The following is a 16,837-nucleotide window of genomic DNA, read 5'->3' on the forward strand; positions in this document are numbered from 1 at the left end:
AACCTTTTGTAGCCTGTTCATGCAGATGATAGTCCCTCACTTTGGCCACAAGCTATTTGTTAGAAACAAGTGACTATATCCAGCCCACATGCGGGGAGAGGGGACTACACAGGGAATGGATACCAGGAGATAAGGATTATTGAGCTATTTTAGAAGGCTGCCTACCAGACCTTGAGGTTTTTAAATGAGGATATTCTCAGGAAAAGAATTTTAATTTTCATTTATCCTTTTAAAAAATTGAATTAAATATGCCGTATTTATTCAGAAACATTCATTTTTTTCTGAAACAAAAAACAAAGGTTAATACCATTAACTAGAGTACCTGTATTGACCATACTTTAAAAATATTTCCAGATTGTTACATTGTAATAAATAATGACCTTCTGAGAATTCACAGACCCAAATACAAGGGAGTGTATTGCAGCAGGCTTAATCAATGTTTAGTGATGATGGAATGTAAAATCGAAAAGCCAAGGATAGAAATCAAATTGCCTTTCTGCAGAAAGATCCTCAACAATTGAAAAACTGCTCTATAAAACTCAAGAACAGCTTGATGATTTAGAAAATAGAAACTGCAGAAATATTCTGTAGATCCTAGTTATGTCCCCACTGCTTATTAGCTTGTCTGTTTGAGAGCAAAGAGTAAAGGCGACCAAAAGAGATTCAAATTAGTGAATTTTGCTCTGGCCACACTGGCTTAAGACTATTAATTTTAAGTATACCCTGGACTAAAAATAAATCTTCTGCCCTTTTTTTTTCAAGTAACTTTCTTCCTTCATATCCACCAGAACACAGACATGTATTAGTAATCTATATCCAGACTTATTTGATGGACTCTTTAATGAATGGAGTTTGATGTTCTGATATGGTAAAAATTATTCATTATAGCCACAGTAATGTTATTGTTTTAAAATAACATAATCAAATTAGTCACCTCAGCAACTTGTACGACTTCAAGAATGCTAATTGGATATGTATAGAATAGTAGATCAATGACAGACTGGCAACACTTCAGCAAAAGCCACTTCTAGATACTTAACCTATGACCAGGAAATGTCTTAGCCTACCAATAGATTATTTTAAAATGTCTAGCCAATAAAACTCATACTATTAAGAGTTTCCATTAGATTTATTTCATTATATTTATTTATTTATTTTCTTACAACTATAAAAATGAAGATGGTACCAGCAACTACATTCTCTTTTTATTTGAAATCCATCTCACAGAAGCAAAATGCTTAACTCTTCAACAAGAATGGTTAGATCTGGAGTGAAATTGTAACAGTCATGGGCTTTGCAGTTAGACAGGCATCAATCTCTGCCTATTTCCCTGATAGCTGTGTGACCTTGAGTAAGTTACGTAGCTTCCCTGGAAACTCACTGTCTTCCAATATAAAATGGGAGAAATGATCATGATGATTATGGTGATGATGATAATGATCACAGCTAATGAATTAAGTGCTTGTTCTGTACCAGGCATTGTTATTTTATATGCATTAGTTCATTTACCTTCACAGAAACCCTATGGGGTATAAATGCAGTTCTTATTTCATCCATGTCCTGTCATACACATATATATGAATTCTTTCAATCTTCCCATTACATGGTGATTTTACCATTTTCAATGTTTCTGCCCTTAACCCAGAACTATAATCACAGATTTTGCATAGACTCTAACTCTCTTCTAGTGAAAGAGGGAAATTCCTTGTGGAAAGTTTATAGTCCAACAGGTTATTAGGGGCTGTTTTTGCTTTCTGTACCACGGTGGTTCTCTTCTGCTACAGGTTCTCCATGCTCTTTTCTCCATTGTTGATACTGTTTATTACACTGACTTCTTTCATGTGAATAACTTTGAATTCACGTGTTTTCTTTTCACCTTTGGAGCACATGTGCATGTGTACAGAATGACCATTGCTGTTATAGCTTGCTTGTATTAAAGAAGTTCAGTCGTTTTCTATATTCAGAAGGGAATAGTGGAGAAAGACCCATTAATCACAGGAATGTGTCAGTTTCCTCCATCTCCTATTTACTATCCAGATCTGGGGCTTTTTTACATGAATCCAGAGTCTGTGCTTTTTCTAATATGTAGTTAACAATCTGACTGACACGTTCTTTATAGTACCACAATAATTCCGTCCATTACATCACTTAATTTATGGGAGTGCTAACACCACAATCGATAAACATTATTTCTGAAATGTCAAGAGTGTTAATGGTGTGATTAAAAAAGAAAAAGATTCTAAAAATCTCTCTGCACAGAATCCTTTGATATACTGTTGTTGAAGCATACCTACCCAAAGCTGCGATATGGAAGACTTAAATCATTAAGACTCTGTCAACTTTAAAAATGTGTGTGAGAAGCTATTTTTAGCCACACGAATCTCTTGTGCCATATTGTGGAATTCTGTTAGCAGAGAAAGGGAGAGACTATATGTCTCAGAGAAGATTGTCTCAGGTTGTTTTGAGACATATCAACAGTTGCTAAGGAACCGTCGCTAATGCTTCTGGGAAATTCTGTAATATTTCACTTAGAAATTGGGAGAAATTTTTATAGAGCAAAGCTTCTTAGACAAGGAAAGCATATGAAGGGTGATATTAGGGAACAGCTTCAAACTGGAAAAAAGTATTTTAAAGTTTCCTAGAAGATTGAGTTTAAATGGGGTTTCTCAGCACCATATAATCACCTCTTACAGAATCCTGGAAGCTTTCATTTACATCTGATTTTAGAACAAGTAGCATTTTAAAATCTGGTCACATTTCAGTTTATTTTCCATGATTGATGTTTTAAAATGGAGATTAGCACTTCTTTTCACACAGAGAATTAATTAGCATGCCAGGGTGGTGGTTCCACTGATTCTCTCCCTTTTACTAAAAGGCTATATTAATAGTAAGCATTTAATAGGCACTGACTGTTTACTAGGTTCTGCAGAGACACAGTCTTGGCATGAAATAGTTTTAAAACCCAAAGAGTCCTCTCTGATTAGCTCTGGCATTGTTGATAGTGAAGAGACTTTCAGCGGCCACTTTCACAGAAGCTCATGTTGCTGGAGGAGTCAGGCTAGCAGCCTGACAATCAGCTCCGTGCACCGTCCCCGCGAGGATGGTTGGGCTAGTCACTTGCCACATCTCAGCATCCTATCGTCTGTGGTCTGCCTAGCTCCATATAGGAGCATTACTTTTAGACAAGCTGACTCTAACTGTACTGCTGTTTGGTTTACATGCTTTATTACTTCTGGACTTATTAGAATCTGAAGCAATGACAGAAATGAAGCAATAATTCATTTTTTTCTTTCTCTCTCTCATTCATTCACAAACATTAAATGAACACCTATTATAGGCAAGGAGCTATGGTTAGTGTTGGGGCTAGGACACATTTAATACATGTCCTTGTCTTCAAAGAACTTATATTCTGATGAGGAGATAATTCTACAAACAAGCAATTGCAAAACAATAGGATAAGCGTCACCATAAGAGTGTAAGAAGCTGGGGAAGGAACAAGTGCAGTTTTTCTGCCTGGGGAAAGTCTCCTAGATGGAGTTAAATAGGAGGATGTTCGTCATACACTCAGGGAAGGGGGTGAGAGGGAGCGAGCAGTGTACACAGGGTCCCACAGGCGTGAACAGGAAACAGGCTTCCATCGGCCCTTGATTCTGGTGCCTGGGATCCCACGAGTGGATTGGAAACAGAGCAGGAGAGTGTGCAGGGGCCCTCCCAGCGAAGGCTTGTTCTTTCAACACAGTAAACCCTCCGGTAGTTAGAAAACTACTGCAGTGGGTCTACAATAAAAGGGATGGAGGAGAATCTGTAAGGTTGGAAGGAAATGATATTAGAGAGAAATAATAGGAGAGAAAATATATGACTTGGTGAAGGAGTGGGGGTGGGAGTACTGGCTGAGGAGATAAATATATGACCCGACCTTCCCCCAGCGCACAGAACTTCCTCCTGTCATCTTCTCCATCTTTCTACAGCCCTCAACGTGCTCCATGCTGCTTCATTGCTCCAGGCCTCTGCTTCTGTGGTTCTCTCGGGAACACTTTCCCACCTGGCCTAGTGATCCTCTCAGAGCCAGCATGCCTTATCCTTTTGATGCCGCTGCAGTTCTCTATTTAGGCTACCACCTGGAAACTGTTCAAAGAGACAGCTCTCCTACTTAAGTACAGCCTCTTCCACAGTAGGGCCTATGGTTTATTTTTATTTGTGTAACATGCATAAGCAAGGTATAACCTTTGTGTAAATAAGAGCTTATAAATGTTCACTGATGTACACCCGTGGCTGATTCATGTCAATGTATGGCAAAAGCCACCACAATATTGTCAAGTAATTAGCCTCCAATTAAAATAAATAAATTAATTAAAAAAATAAATGTTCACTGATGTGAACTGGTCTGATAGAGTTTTTCTTTAAACTGTGATGTATATTTTTTGTCTTCAGATTGCAGATCAGATGCCAAGTGCAGTAGTAATTTAGAAACACCCAGGTGTCAGATAATCACAGGGACAGGGCAACCCAGGCAACATGTCTTGGTGTTGCCATTTGTCTTATGTCTGTTCACTCAGGTTCTTCTAACATCCAGAGAAGGCAAAAGTCAGCAGCATCAGGCCATTTGACTGGACTCAGAATCCACAGTCTAGAACTGGTTCAAGAACTTGATGCTGGCAATGTAAGATACAGACATGGAAAAATGTAGATTTAAACAAATAAAATTAATGCCAGCAGCAAACAAATGCTAAGTAAAATGAATGATTCAGACTGTTATGTGCTAGAGGACTGTTGAGGAGATGCAGAAGGCCAATAAGTATACAGTCAGCACATTCAGCATAGTGTTGAGTCTTAAGCCCTAACTTTACACGCCAATCAGAATATTCACTAAAGAAATGTTTTGCTGGTCTTTTAGTGCATTTGTTAGCAGAGAAGCTTATATCAGAGTTGCATTAAAGGTCATGCTTGAAATAGGCCAAAATGTGACATTGAATAGTACTTTTCTTTCTACATTAGAAAACAGAAGCTATCAGAGAAGACTGTTATTGTTTGACTAGTATCCTCTCTCCAGGTTTATAGAAAGTGTCACAGTATTCTTGATGATTCTGTGCTTGTTTTAGCTGAATCCATCTAGTCAGGTAAATCACTGGCCATCACAAAATCCATAATACAAACAATGGCATGGAGCATGTTTTGTTGCAAAGGTAAAATTTCCTTGGATGTATGGAGGAAAACTCAGAATTATTAATACTAGACACCTACCCTAAGATCAACCCATTAAATACCTTACACAGTTGACCCTTAAATGACACAGGGTTAATTTATGTGTAATTTACAGTGGGCCCTCTGTGTCTACAGCTGCTCCACATCCATGGGTTCAACCAATCATGAACCATGTAATAGTGTTTACTATTGAGAAGTATCCACATGTAAATGGACCCATGCAATTCACATCCACATTGTTCAAGAGTCAACTGCATATGAAGTCATGATAAATATCTGACCCTATTTTTCTCCTGATGTGGCAAGACAGGATATAGTTAGTGATGCCGCAACATCCCAATTTAAGACTAAAACTAAACAGAGTTCTTATCACAGGGAAAACATTATTTTGCTTTTGTTTCTTTGTATCTATATGAAATGATGAATGTTAACCAAATTTATTATGGCAATCATTTCACAATATGTGGAAGTCTAGTCATGACACCTTAAACTTATACAGAGCCGTAAGTCACTTACATCTCATTAAAATTGGGGGAAAAAGAATGCAAGAAAATAAATGATAAACAGTATAACATACTGATGAAGACTATTTGATGTACGGGACTTCCCTGGTACAGTAGATAAAAATCCACCTGCCAATGCAGGGTACATGGGTTCAATCCCTGGTCCAGGAAGATTCCACATGATGAGAAGCAATGAAGTCTATGCTCCACAGCTACTGACCCCTCGCTCTAAAACCCATGAGCCACAACTCCTGAAACCCTTGTGCCGCAACTCCTGAAGCCCATGTGCCTCGAGCCCATGCTCCCCAGCAAGAGAAGCCACCGCAATGAGAAGCCTGTACAGTGCAGCAAAGAGTAGCTCCCACTAGCTACAACTAGAGAAAGCCCGCACACAGCAACAGAGACCAACACAACCAAAAATTAGTTAGTTAAAAGAAAAGTAATGTTTAAAACAAAGTGATTTAGTGCCAAACTGCTTAGGTTCCAATGCTGGATTTTCTAAATTAGTTGCGAAACCTGGACCTAGGTAATGATTCTCTCTGTGTCTCAGTTCCCTCATCAGTAAAATGATGACAATAGTAGTACATACTTCATGGAGTTGTTACATGGATCAAATAAAGTAATAAGTAGAAACTGTTTAGAATAGATTGTAGCACATAGTATGCCATCACACAATAAATGTTAGCTATTATTGTTATTGATGATTTTATCTCAAGTTGGTGCTAAGCATATTCTCTCTCAATTCATCCAACAAATTCAAAATTAACATCACTATGTGCCTAGTATGGGACATAATCTCAGATAACAAATACCGCTATATTTATACAGAAATAAATTCATGTTATTTTACCATCCAACAATCCGTGTGGGGTGGGTCATCTGGCAGTGATTATCACTTTATGGAAATATGTCACTGGGATAAATAGCAGCCCACGTGGAAACTGCCCTAGGCTCTAGAAGGCAGGAGATGTTCTTCAGAATTTCAGAGCACTTCAACTGTGGATTGCATAGGAATGGGTGGAACTGGACATGCCAGGGTAACAATCAGGACACATTGTTCTTTCAGGCTTCTAAGAAAACACGTATCATGCTTAATAAATTTTGTCACCTCATGTCTGATACAGTCCAAAGAATAGCATTATAATTTGTATGCCACCGACTTGATTTTAACGAGGCATTTGAGTATTATAAGCATGTTGGTAGGTTAGAAAATTCTGTGAAAACAGTCTGTGTGGGGAAGTTTATAAGCCACATTTGTTTACTCTGCTAGGAAATGATGCTGAGAGTTATAGATGCAGACAGAGATAGCAAATGCATTTACAGTGACTAATAGCACCAAAGAAGGCTGCACACATTTACCATTACTGTCTGCTTTTTTTTTTTTAATGTGTTTTTTGTTTGTTTGTTTTAAGATGCCCTTTGTTGCCTTCAAAGATTTTGATTCATGTATTAACATGAAGGTTAGGTCAGATAAGAATGCATCTAATCTATGCCGTATGTAGATGGCAAAAGCAAACTATTATTTGGAATATAAACAACCTTATTACATATTGTCTGCATGCCAATAACTACACACAGGTGTCTCACAGTCAGAATGATGAATAACAGTGGTTGGGTTGGTTTGCTAAGTTGTGCATCACTTTGGTCATGTTATCAATCCCCAAGCAGAGAAAGATACTCTGAAATTTCTCTGGATCACCCTTGAAAGTTAGAGATACTTTTCATCATCTCAGTGGCATCATCTTTTGCAATCAATCAGCAATAACCACCAAATAGAGATTTAGTGGTGGTGGTGTGTAAAAAGCACAGTGATAGACAGCATTGTTTGGGAAAGAAAAATCAATAGCATGGTCTCCTTTACCACAGATGGGGCGATAATGCACAGAATTAATCAATAATAATAAGTTATATAGTAAGATAACTCTTAAGAGGTGCTACAAGCAGTATATGAAAAAGTGCCAGATCACTGATAGAGATATAAGAAGAAAGTTTGTTCATTGTGAGCTGAAATGGTTCTGAAATGACTTCTTGAAAAGAGAAAGATAGAGATGGAGGTGGAGATCAAGATGGGGAGAGAGAGAGAAAGAGAGGTGAAGGATTGTTCTAGGTAGGGAATATCAGCACAGACACGAGGAAACATAAGGTATACTGAGAGTAGAAAGCCAGCCCAACTAATGACAGTATAAAATACCTGAAGAGCCAGGTTACCAAAACTAGGAATTGCATACATTTGAGAATATGCAGTAGCAGGTCAGGATGTAAGAAGACATGGGATAACTATGGGTATCTAGAATATGTACAGCAGAAGGACCTTTGTCACCTAGCTTTGCTATTTATTTAGAGCTTAGAATATTCACTGGGGTGTGGTAGGTGCTCAATGAGGGCTTTACCCTTGTCTGTGATTAGGGTACCATGATAGAAGATAAGCCTAGAAAAACAGTTTGATGCCAGTTTGCAGGGAAACTGAATAGAGAGAGGACCATGCATTCAGACTTTACTATATAGGTTTGGATTTTTTTTTTTTTTAACCCAGGGGCCACAAATCCCCAGGCTTCAGGATATATCATAGGCAAAAGCCTGTGTGTCCTAAGGTCTCTAGCTCTTATCGAATATTGAAGGACATTCATTCCCCCCTCCAAATTAAGCTTCCCTTAATAAGTAATGGGTAATAAGGAATGGTTTTGTGCGATGTGAGATGAAATTGTTCGTTGGGATGAGGATTCAGGTATCTGTGTAGGGTGAGGGATGAACCAGAGAGACGGGAGCTGAGGACATCAGCAGGAAGCTGCGGCACGCCGGAGGGGAGGAGGTGTCTGTGAGGTGAAGTGTCTGTCAGGCGTCTGCCAGCCCCGTGGGGGTGGGGAACTGACAGTCTTCCAGGAGGTGGAGGGAAGAAGAGATGTTTGAAGGGACAGCTGTGCTTTGGGGAATACTGATGAAACATTTGTGGAGAAGCTGGGGAAATGGGAAGTAGTGAAGTTCAAATCAGTTTCCAAAGAAATCAATCAATTAGCATTTATTTATTCAAGCCTCTTGAGTCTTTACCATGTTGATGTAAGGCTTTCCTGTAAGAACTCTATTCCTGTCACAGTGAGAACTTAGACTTTCCTTGCAAGGCCTAATTGGAAAGATGTATTAAAAATAAGGACATTAGTGAATCGTGAACTCCCAACTCATATGAATGCTGAAATTCAGATAGTTTCTTTCTGGATTACCTGATTTAACATTCCAGTTAAATTCATGGAAGCCGAAATGTCTTCAAATATTTTGGATACCTCTGTTGTTGAAGGTATTTAGTTGACCAGTTGGATAACTAAGCCCTTTTGCTCTCTTAATGTTACACACTCCAAAGTCAAGAGACTTCAAATTTTGTAGGTGTTTTAGAAATAGACAAGTCCCTCATTGTCTCAGTTCAAATTATTTTGGGTTGATCATATTTAATGAGAGAATATTAGAATTCTGAAAAATAACATATTCCAGCTGACCATGCAGTAAAACAAACAAAAATTGTACCTCACCCTGAGATAATATGAAGGCCTTAGGAGAAGGTTCATATTTAATCTTGATCACCTGAGTCAGTAAGGAAAATAAACCTCCTGGGCTCTAAGTTAATTCCCGCCCCACTGTCTGTCGTTCAGCACAGCTGGGAGGCGGAGGTCACGAGGGACCTATGGAAAGGAGACACTGTCTTCAAAGAGGAAAGCGCCTTTGCTTCCCATGCAGATTTCAAGTCAATTCAGCTGCCATAAGTAGCCTCAAAACCAAAATACCTTGGTCCCATTATCTGATACGGCTGTGGCCGAGAAGGGTCTCTGCTGCCTTCTCCTACGCGGAAGCCATTCTCAGTTGGGTGCCTTCCGTGCTGTGATTTTCACACAGCAGGTATGTTAAGGAGGATCTCTGAGCCTACCCGGTGATTGGATGGCTCTTTGGCGGTCTCTGGTGGTAGATATTAGATATGCTTCTAGAGGGAACAGCAGACTATTCGGCTTCATTTGAGCAAATGCAAAACAAACATTTGAAAGGATCTGCTAAAATTCTCTGGTGCGAACTTAGGTCTGAACTCTAACTTCTAGCTATAACTCAGAAGGATCACTATATTATTGATATATGGAGCAGCACCTTAGAGTGAGTTATCTAATTCAGTCAGTTCAGTCACTCAGTCACGTCCCACTCTTTGCTACCCCATGGACTGCAGCATGCCAGGCTTCCCTGTCCATCACCAACTCCTGGAGCTTGCTCAAACTCATGTCCATCGAGTCAGTGATGCCATCCAACCATCTCATCCTCTGTCATCCCCTTCTCCTCCTGCCTCCAATCTTTCCCAGCATGAGGGTCTTTTCCAATGAGTCAGTTCTTTGCATTATCTAATTGGTATTTAACTCTGACTCTGTCCATCTCTTTCTCTGTCCACCAAAACCTCACATTTCTCCAGTGGTTCTTCTAACAGACAGATCCTAAGATGTGCCTGTGTACATGTCTGTGGGTATATGTAATTGTGCTGCTAATTTTTTTTGATTACCAGATCTTCATAGATATGAGCATTTAACTTCTTAATTATCACAATTACAAGTATCTATTTGGTGACTTGCTGCCTTATATCAGTAAATGAATTGGATATGATGAGCTGTTACAGCAAAGAGAGCTGGTATGTATGCCTCAAAACATACATTTCCACACTGCATGCTACTAGGTATATGAAGGTTCTTTTCACTTTTTTTCTTTTTAATTCTTGGTAGAGCATGTATAATCAGTGACATAAACATCATCCATTAGTCAGTTGAGCCTTCCCTGAAGTATTAGTATCCTAAACAATCCTATTACCAAAGCATTATTTTGATACTTTATTAAAAGTCCTACAGCTCTAGCATTGCTAAACTCAAACACAGCTTTATGCAATTAGGATTATAATGGAAGCTTTATTACAATGATATATAACTTGTATCATCCTAATAAAAGTTCCTGTACATAGCAATGCTTTAGTAATGTTGTTTCTGTAACAGTGATTCCTTAGTAATGGAGCTTCTCTCATGGCAACTTCATTATTAGGAAATGATTTCAGTAATAGAAATGCAAATAAAGATTTTGAGAGGAGCATTTGATGCATGGCTCTATTACTGACCTGCTATCTTTTCATGCATTACATCTAATCATTATAAACCTACCATGTGGATTATAGTTATGCTTATTACTCTCCTATAACATTTTAGCATTTGTGTCCTTCCAAATTATGAAAATTAACTGCCATTTTAAAATAAAATTCAAGGGTTAAAATAATTTAAATTTTAATTAAATTTTGTTTCAAAGGCATTCCAAATGTTTCACAAAACCTTCTCTAATTTTTATTGTGTCAGAGATTGAGTGGACCAATAGCATTCAAACTGGAGTATATGTACCCCTGAGTGGATGTGAAGTCATCCCAAAGCATATGTGGGTATAGAGAGGTTTACAGGAATTAATTTCCAGATCTTCTACTTCCATACATATGCTCTCATAAAATTTATCTGCCTGAAAGCTCCTTATGGAGATTTTCCTCCCCACCTCCCCTTCTTACCTTTCTCCCACTGTGAAAGACAAAGGCATACAGCACACCCCATCCTTTACCACAGGTATGTTGCTTCACTCTTCCGGACCCAATCCATGTTTTTAAGAGCCAGGAAATACTGACTTGTGGTTAAGTGCCTGGACTGTAGAACCAGGGAGCATTGTGGATACAGGCTCTGAGACCTTGAGGAGTCTAAGCTTTTTCAACCTCAGCTTCTATGTCTATAAAATGGGGGTAATAATAATAAGGGTATTGTGAGAATTAAGTAAATTCAAACACATATTTTAAAAAAGTATGAACTATAGTACAAACTGATGCTGTTAACCTATGATTTCAAAAAATATTTCACTTTATATGTTTATATATCAAATTTTATAATATTTTGCTTTGCTCAACTGAGTGCTACTAATAATTATAATGAGAACTCAATCATACATTTTAGTTAATACCTAGAGCAAAATGGTCACAGGAAATTTTGGAAAATAAACTCCTTTCTATTTTTTTTCCTTTCTATTTTTTGTTTACAAGAATGTGATCAATAAAAAGCTTTTAACCATAAAATATACATTAGGATAAAGTTCTTTGAGTGAAACAGAATGGAGATGAATTCAAGGAGAAAAATATGAACTATCCATTTGTTCATATATTTTTAAAATGAATGATGATAGGAATCGTCAATAACACTGGGGCATTTATTTTTGATTGAGTGCTTTTAGGAGAGTGACAGCTGTATTATTTAACATTGAATGCTTAAGTAAAATAGTATGTTTTTTAAATTGTTTATATTTAAAATATACTGGAAATTATATCCTTTGCAACTATTTAATGAAAAATTTTAGAGGACAACTTTGTGCCTTGGGGTTTGTAGATACATATTTCTAAAATGTAGGTGTGTGCAAGCAAAAACATCAGTCACTGGAATAAAACATTATAAATCAGAGTAATGGTGTAAGTGAAAGTAGAGGTATAAAATTGCCTTTATAATTTATGTTTTCTGAATACTAGATATTAAGAATATAGGTATAAAGATATTATAATATCATCCTAATCAAGTTTGGAAAGTAAAATCCTAGAATTTTGATACTCTTCTGGTAGAAATTCAGTTTCTGTGTAGACCAGTTTGGCTGAGCATCTCTGGTGCCTCACAGTAGGTCAGTGTGGAGACTGCGCATTTGTGCTCCCGGGTTGGTTAGTAATGCCTGGGAGAGAGACCCTGCCTTGGAAGGGGGAGCTGGGTTTGTCATTTGATCTACTTACAGAAGGTGCTCTGTCAGACTGGATCCTGTTGAGGCAGAAATAGGGAGGCTGTACTGTTGGGTGGACACTGTGAATTTTACCTCATGCTGGAAAAGGCAACTTCCTGCTTCTGGAGGAGCACCAGCTAGGACAGGAAAGAATGAACGGCCCCCTCATGAGGAACTCGCTGTGTAAAAAAATTAAGTGTTGAAGAAAGGGTGTATGCCCTCAGGTGTGCCTACTTTCAACTATATTTGTATCAGTTTGATGTGCACAGTTTTAGTTTTCATTCTTATTTCATGCCATGCCTCAAAATGAAAGTTTTAGATGCCATTTTCTTCCTGGGTAAGTTTCATGTCATCATACTCACAGTTGTAACCATAATGAACGTACAATTTTGCGTGCTGGTTTTCTCACTTAACATTATCTTCCAGACCCTTGGCAAGGAAAGTAGAGCTCTTAGAAGAGTGATATGATAATACTGTAGCCATATTTATACCAGTTGGCACAGAAGCTGAGGAGAGCATAAGGTTTAGTTAATGTGATTTCTGCTGGCCTATTTTCATGACCCTCTGAGACCCAAGTACCAACTTGCTGGAGACTCAGTTCGGATAATGCAAGCCCGCTCTGAGAGCTCGGGCATTGGCACACCACGCCTCAAAAACTGCTGACCCTCCCTCAGCCAATTTGGAAAAGCAGTATCCAGGGACATGACGTGTTTACAAACTTTCAAGAGAGTTACCCAACCCCATTCTGAGCCCTAAGTCTTCTTCCATATGTTCTCCTAAATCAAGTCAGTAATTCCCAAGGGTTGCATCCTATGGCCAAGTCAGAAGTGGCATAAAGCCTAAGCTGATCGCTACAAGTCTTTGTAGCATCTGTGATGCTTTTGTGAAGTATCTCAAAGGATGGTTTAATCTGTAACATTAGGGCGGGCAGTGCTACTTGAAACAGTGAGGGGGTAGTGGAACAGTGTGTGTTGGTGGAAATATTAATTAGTTTAATCATTTTGGAGGGAAGTGTAATAATACAGATCAATAGCCATGTAAATATCCCCACTGTTTTTACTCCTTCCTGAAATTTTATTTTACGCACATACATGCACACAGTTTATAACAATATAAACCTGTAAAATAATCTAAATGTCTCACAGTGGAATATCTATTATGATATATTAGTCAGATGGAATGTTTTATAGCTAAAAGTGAAGTTATGAGGATTATGGAAAATATAGGAATATATTTCATTATATGAAATAATGTGAAGAGGTAAAGGGAAAATTGAATCATAAAATTATATATTCACTGTATACATAACTTTGAATGATAGAATGGTGGGTAGGTAGATGTCAATGAAACTGAGAAGAAATCAACCTTTAAGAGGAAGAAAAAGAAGGAGTTGAAGATGACCTAGTCTGAAGCAGTCATGAGATTTATTGACTTTGCTGGTTTGAAGGACCATGGGGAGGAAATAATGGTGAGCTCAGTGCTCAGTCTTTAAATCCAGATTCACTCCTGAGTTCATGTGGAAAGTCTGTGTATTTCCTGGTATCAATTTTCTTTTTCAATTTTAGACTCTTTTTTGGGGTCCTGGACTTTATTGTCTAGAAAATACAGAGCTAGATCCAAACCATAAAAATTAGTTTTTAAGATTCTGACAAGTTACTATGGAGAAATGTTTGGTCAAGAAATAGGACTAGAGTGTAATTTTTTTTATCCTAACATTATTAAGTTGCTTTTATTTTTAATATAAAAAATCTTTAATCTTTAATATGAAAAACTGCCATTCTTGGGACTTCCCTGGTGGTCCAGTGGCTAAGACTCTGAGCTCCCAGTGCAGAGGGCCTAGGTTTGATCCCTGGTCAGGGAGCTAGATCCCACATGCTACAACTAAGACCCAGAGCAGCCAAATAAATACATAAAATTAAAAAAAAAAGAAAAACTGCCATTCTTGCCCATATGTATCATTTTTTCCTCTTTCTTACCTATGTTTGCAAAATACCAGGATATAGTTATTGCCTGAAAAAAAACTATGATTATATTTTTATATTGAAGAATATGGTTTTGTAATACTGTAGTTTATTTATAATACTGTAGTCTATTAGTAGCATTTTTCTGTTACCTGGTTTCAAACGGTAGTCTAAAAAGTGGGAGAAATATCTCATTGTAGCTAAATTAACATTTTTCATTATTAGATGAGTAATAGGTTTTTTAATGGGTTTATCACATCTCTTAGGAATTTTCTTTCAAACATTTCTAAAGAGAAAAACTGATTTTAACTTAAATCACTCTCTGCTTCAGGTGTCTGCTTCTGTGAATAAAATGAGTATTTTTATTATCAAAACTGGGTAAGAATCATGAAGGAAATAACTGTTACCTATGAATGGGGGTGCTTTTGGTAGAAATTTATACTGATTATATAAAGAGAAGCATTGTGATATTTTAAAAATCCATCTTAAAGATTAATCTGTATGTTTTTCTGTTGCTTTAGAATTTTGACATCATCCTAAAAATAATTGTACTAATAGATTGCTATTTTATTTTGCTCTTACAACATCTTTCTATGTGATATTTGCCAGACATTAATATCTAGTTATCAATAAATTAGGCTGTTTTGTGAGTTTGTCCTTGAAAATCCTTGACTTTTCTGATTGCTGATTCACCACTTTATTATACCTCAACATTGTCTAAAGTAGTGTCACTGTTTTAGTGAGTATCCCAGTAATAAACTTAGTAAGCCCCAAATTGTCACTGTTATATAATGTAGTGGGGGTGGGGTGGAAATTAATGCTTGGAAAGCACAGGCTCCTGATTGTTTTCCTTTAAGACAAAAATAGAATAAATGTAATGCCTGCAATTTGTTTCATGTTCGAGTCTGCATTTAATCTTAGCAGGCTTCACTGGTAGGGAAAGTCTAAGTTCTGTTCTTGAGTCTGGACATGAGTCTTGGAGCCATAATTTCTCAGTACCTGAGGGGTCGATAAGACACCTCTATGAGCAAATTTCTACAAAATGGGTGAGGCTGAATGAAGGTTCTGTGTGGCCCTCCAAACACAGGGATTTGACTGGAGAGACAGGAAGTGAGTGTGTCCTGTACTGCCAGTACCACCCATCAGATATCTTTGAAAAATCGGTGTTTCTCCCCGAACAGAACATTTTAATAAAAACATTGATAAGGAACTTAACAAGGGTTTTTAACAGAGACTCAACGTCTTTTTTGTCTTCATTTAAATCTGCTTTATTTTTCTTTCCATGATGCTATATAAAAATCTCATCAATATACAAAATCATTCTGAGCTCAGATTTTCTCATTTTCTCTGGATGAGAGCTTTGATTAGCTTTTTACAACTTCTTCATTAGTAATTGGCTTGTGTTTTTGTTTTTGGCTGTTGTCTCTAATAAGTTTATGTTCTATCAAAGACTTCTTTGAGGATGGTCTGAAATATGCTATTGTTATGTTACAGAATATTACAATTTAATATTCTTTATAAAATGCAACCAACAAGTGCTATTAGGATTAAATGTTCATTTCTTCCTTTTGATGCTGATGGCTGGGGTGGGTTGTTCAGTCTTATCATCATGCCTGACCTAGTTGTGCAGCCGTTCCTGTTTAATTAATAGACATTTACATAAGCTCTTTTTTCCCCCAGCAAGCTTTATAATGGTCGTGTTGGTTATCTCCTTTCACCCTGTGAAGTATCAGCAGTGCTATTTCCATTTTGCATTTCAAAATACAGAGAGATTAAATTATGTACAACAAATTGATAACTGAATAAGTTTGAGAACTCAGAGTTCTGGCATATTAATGGTGTTGCTTAAAGCAACACCTCATATAGACTCTATAAATATATTAAAACTCTGCTCTGTAAGCCAGGGGTTGCAGTTGGGGCTGTTAGCAGCCTAAGGAGGGAGCTCTTTGTAGATTTACGCAGGGGTGGGAGAATTCGTTTCTGGACTTTCTCTGGAGCCATGAAAGGAAAGTTTTTGTTAGTAGAGGAGGTGGTGTCTGTGGACTATTGCTCTGATGTCTGTAATTTTTAATAAAAATTCTAGGAAGCCTGGTGGCTTCTGTGTAACATACAAATTTGATGAACTGTTCTGTTTTTTAAAAATCCACCTTCCCAGACACCATTAGAATTTTATTCCCAATTAACTGGTCACCAAGTATCAACAGGTGCAGCCAGAGCAAAGCATAGCTTGGGGGACCTTTCTCGAGTACTTGGGCAAGACTTTCATTTCTTTCCACATATTAAAAAAATTTTTTTTCTCACTGTCTTTCTAACTATATCCTCATGCACTTAATAGGGCTAGAAGTGTGTACTAGAATGTATCTTCTTACCCTCCTTTTCCCT

General features: G+C 37.5%; 1 protein-coding gene across 4 annotated transcripts in view; it reads left to right on the plus strand.

Annotated features, from left to right (window-relative positions):
* Positions 1-16,837, plus strand: part of ATG10 (autophagy related 10) — a 248,894-nt gene that overhangs the window by 217,244 nt on the left and 14,813 nt on the right. Inside the window, exon 6 of one of the 4 annotated variants that reach the window (XM_070465773.1) lies at positions 3,969-4,282. The exons of the other annotated variants lie outside the window; for them this stretch is intronic. Within the exon in view, the coding sequence (XP_070321874.1) occupies positions 3,969-4,154 (186 nt within the window). The 3' untranslated portion in view covers positions 4,155-4,282. Of the gene's footprint in view, positions 1-3,968; positions 4,283-16,837 lie in introns of those variants that run through there. 4 annotated transcript variants of the gene reach the window in all.

Source organism: Odocoileus virginianus, chromosome 3 (assembly GCF_023699985.2).
Source record: "Odocoileus virginianus isolate 20LAN1187 ecotype Illinois chromosome 3, Ovbor_1.2, whole genome shotgun sequence".
Taxonomy (NCBI): Eukaryota; Metazoa; Chordata; class Mammalia; order Artiodactyla; family Cervidae; genus Odocoileus; species Odocoileus virginianus.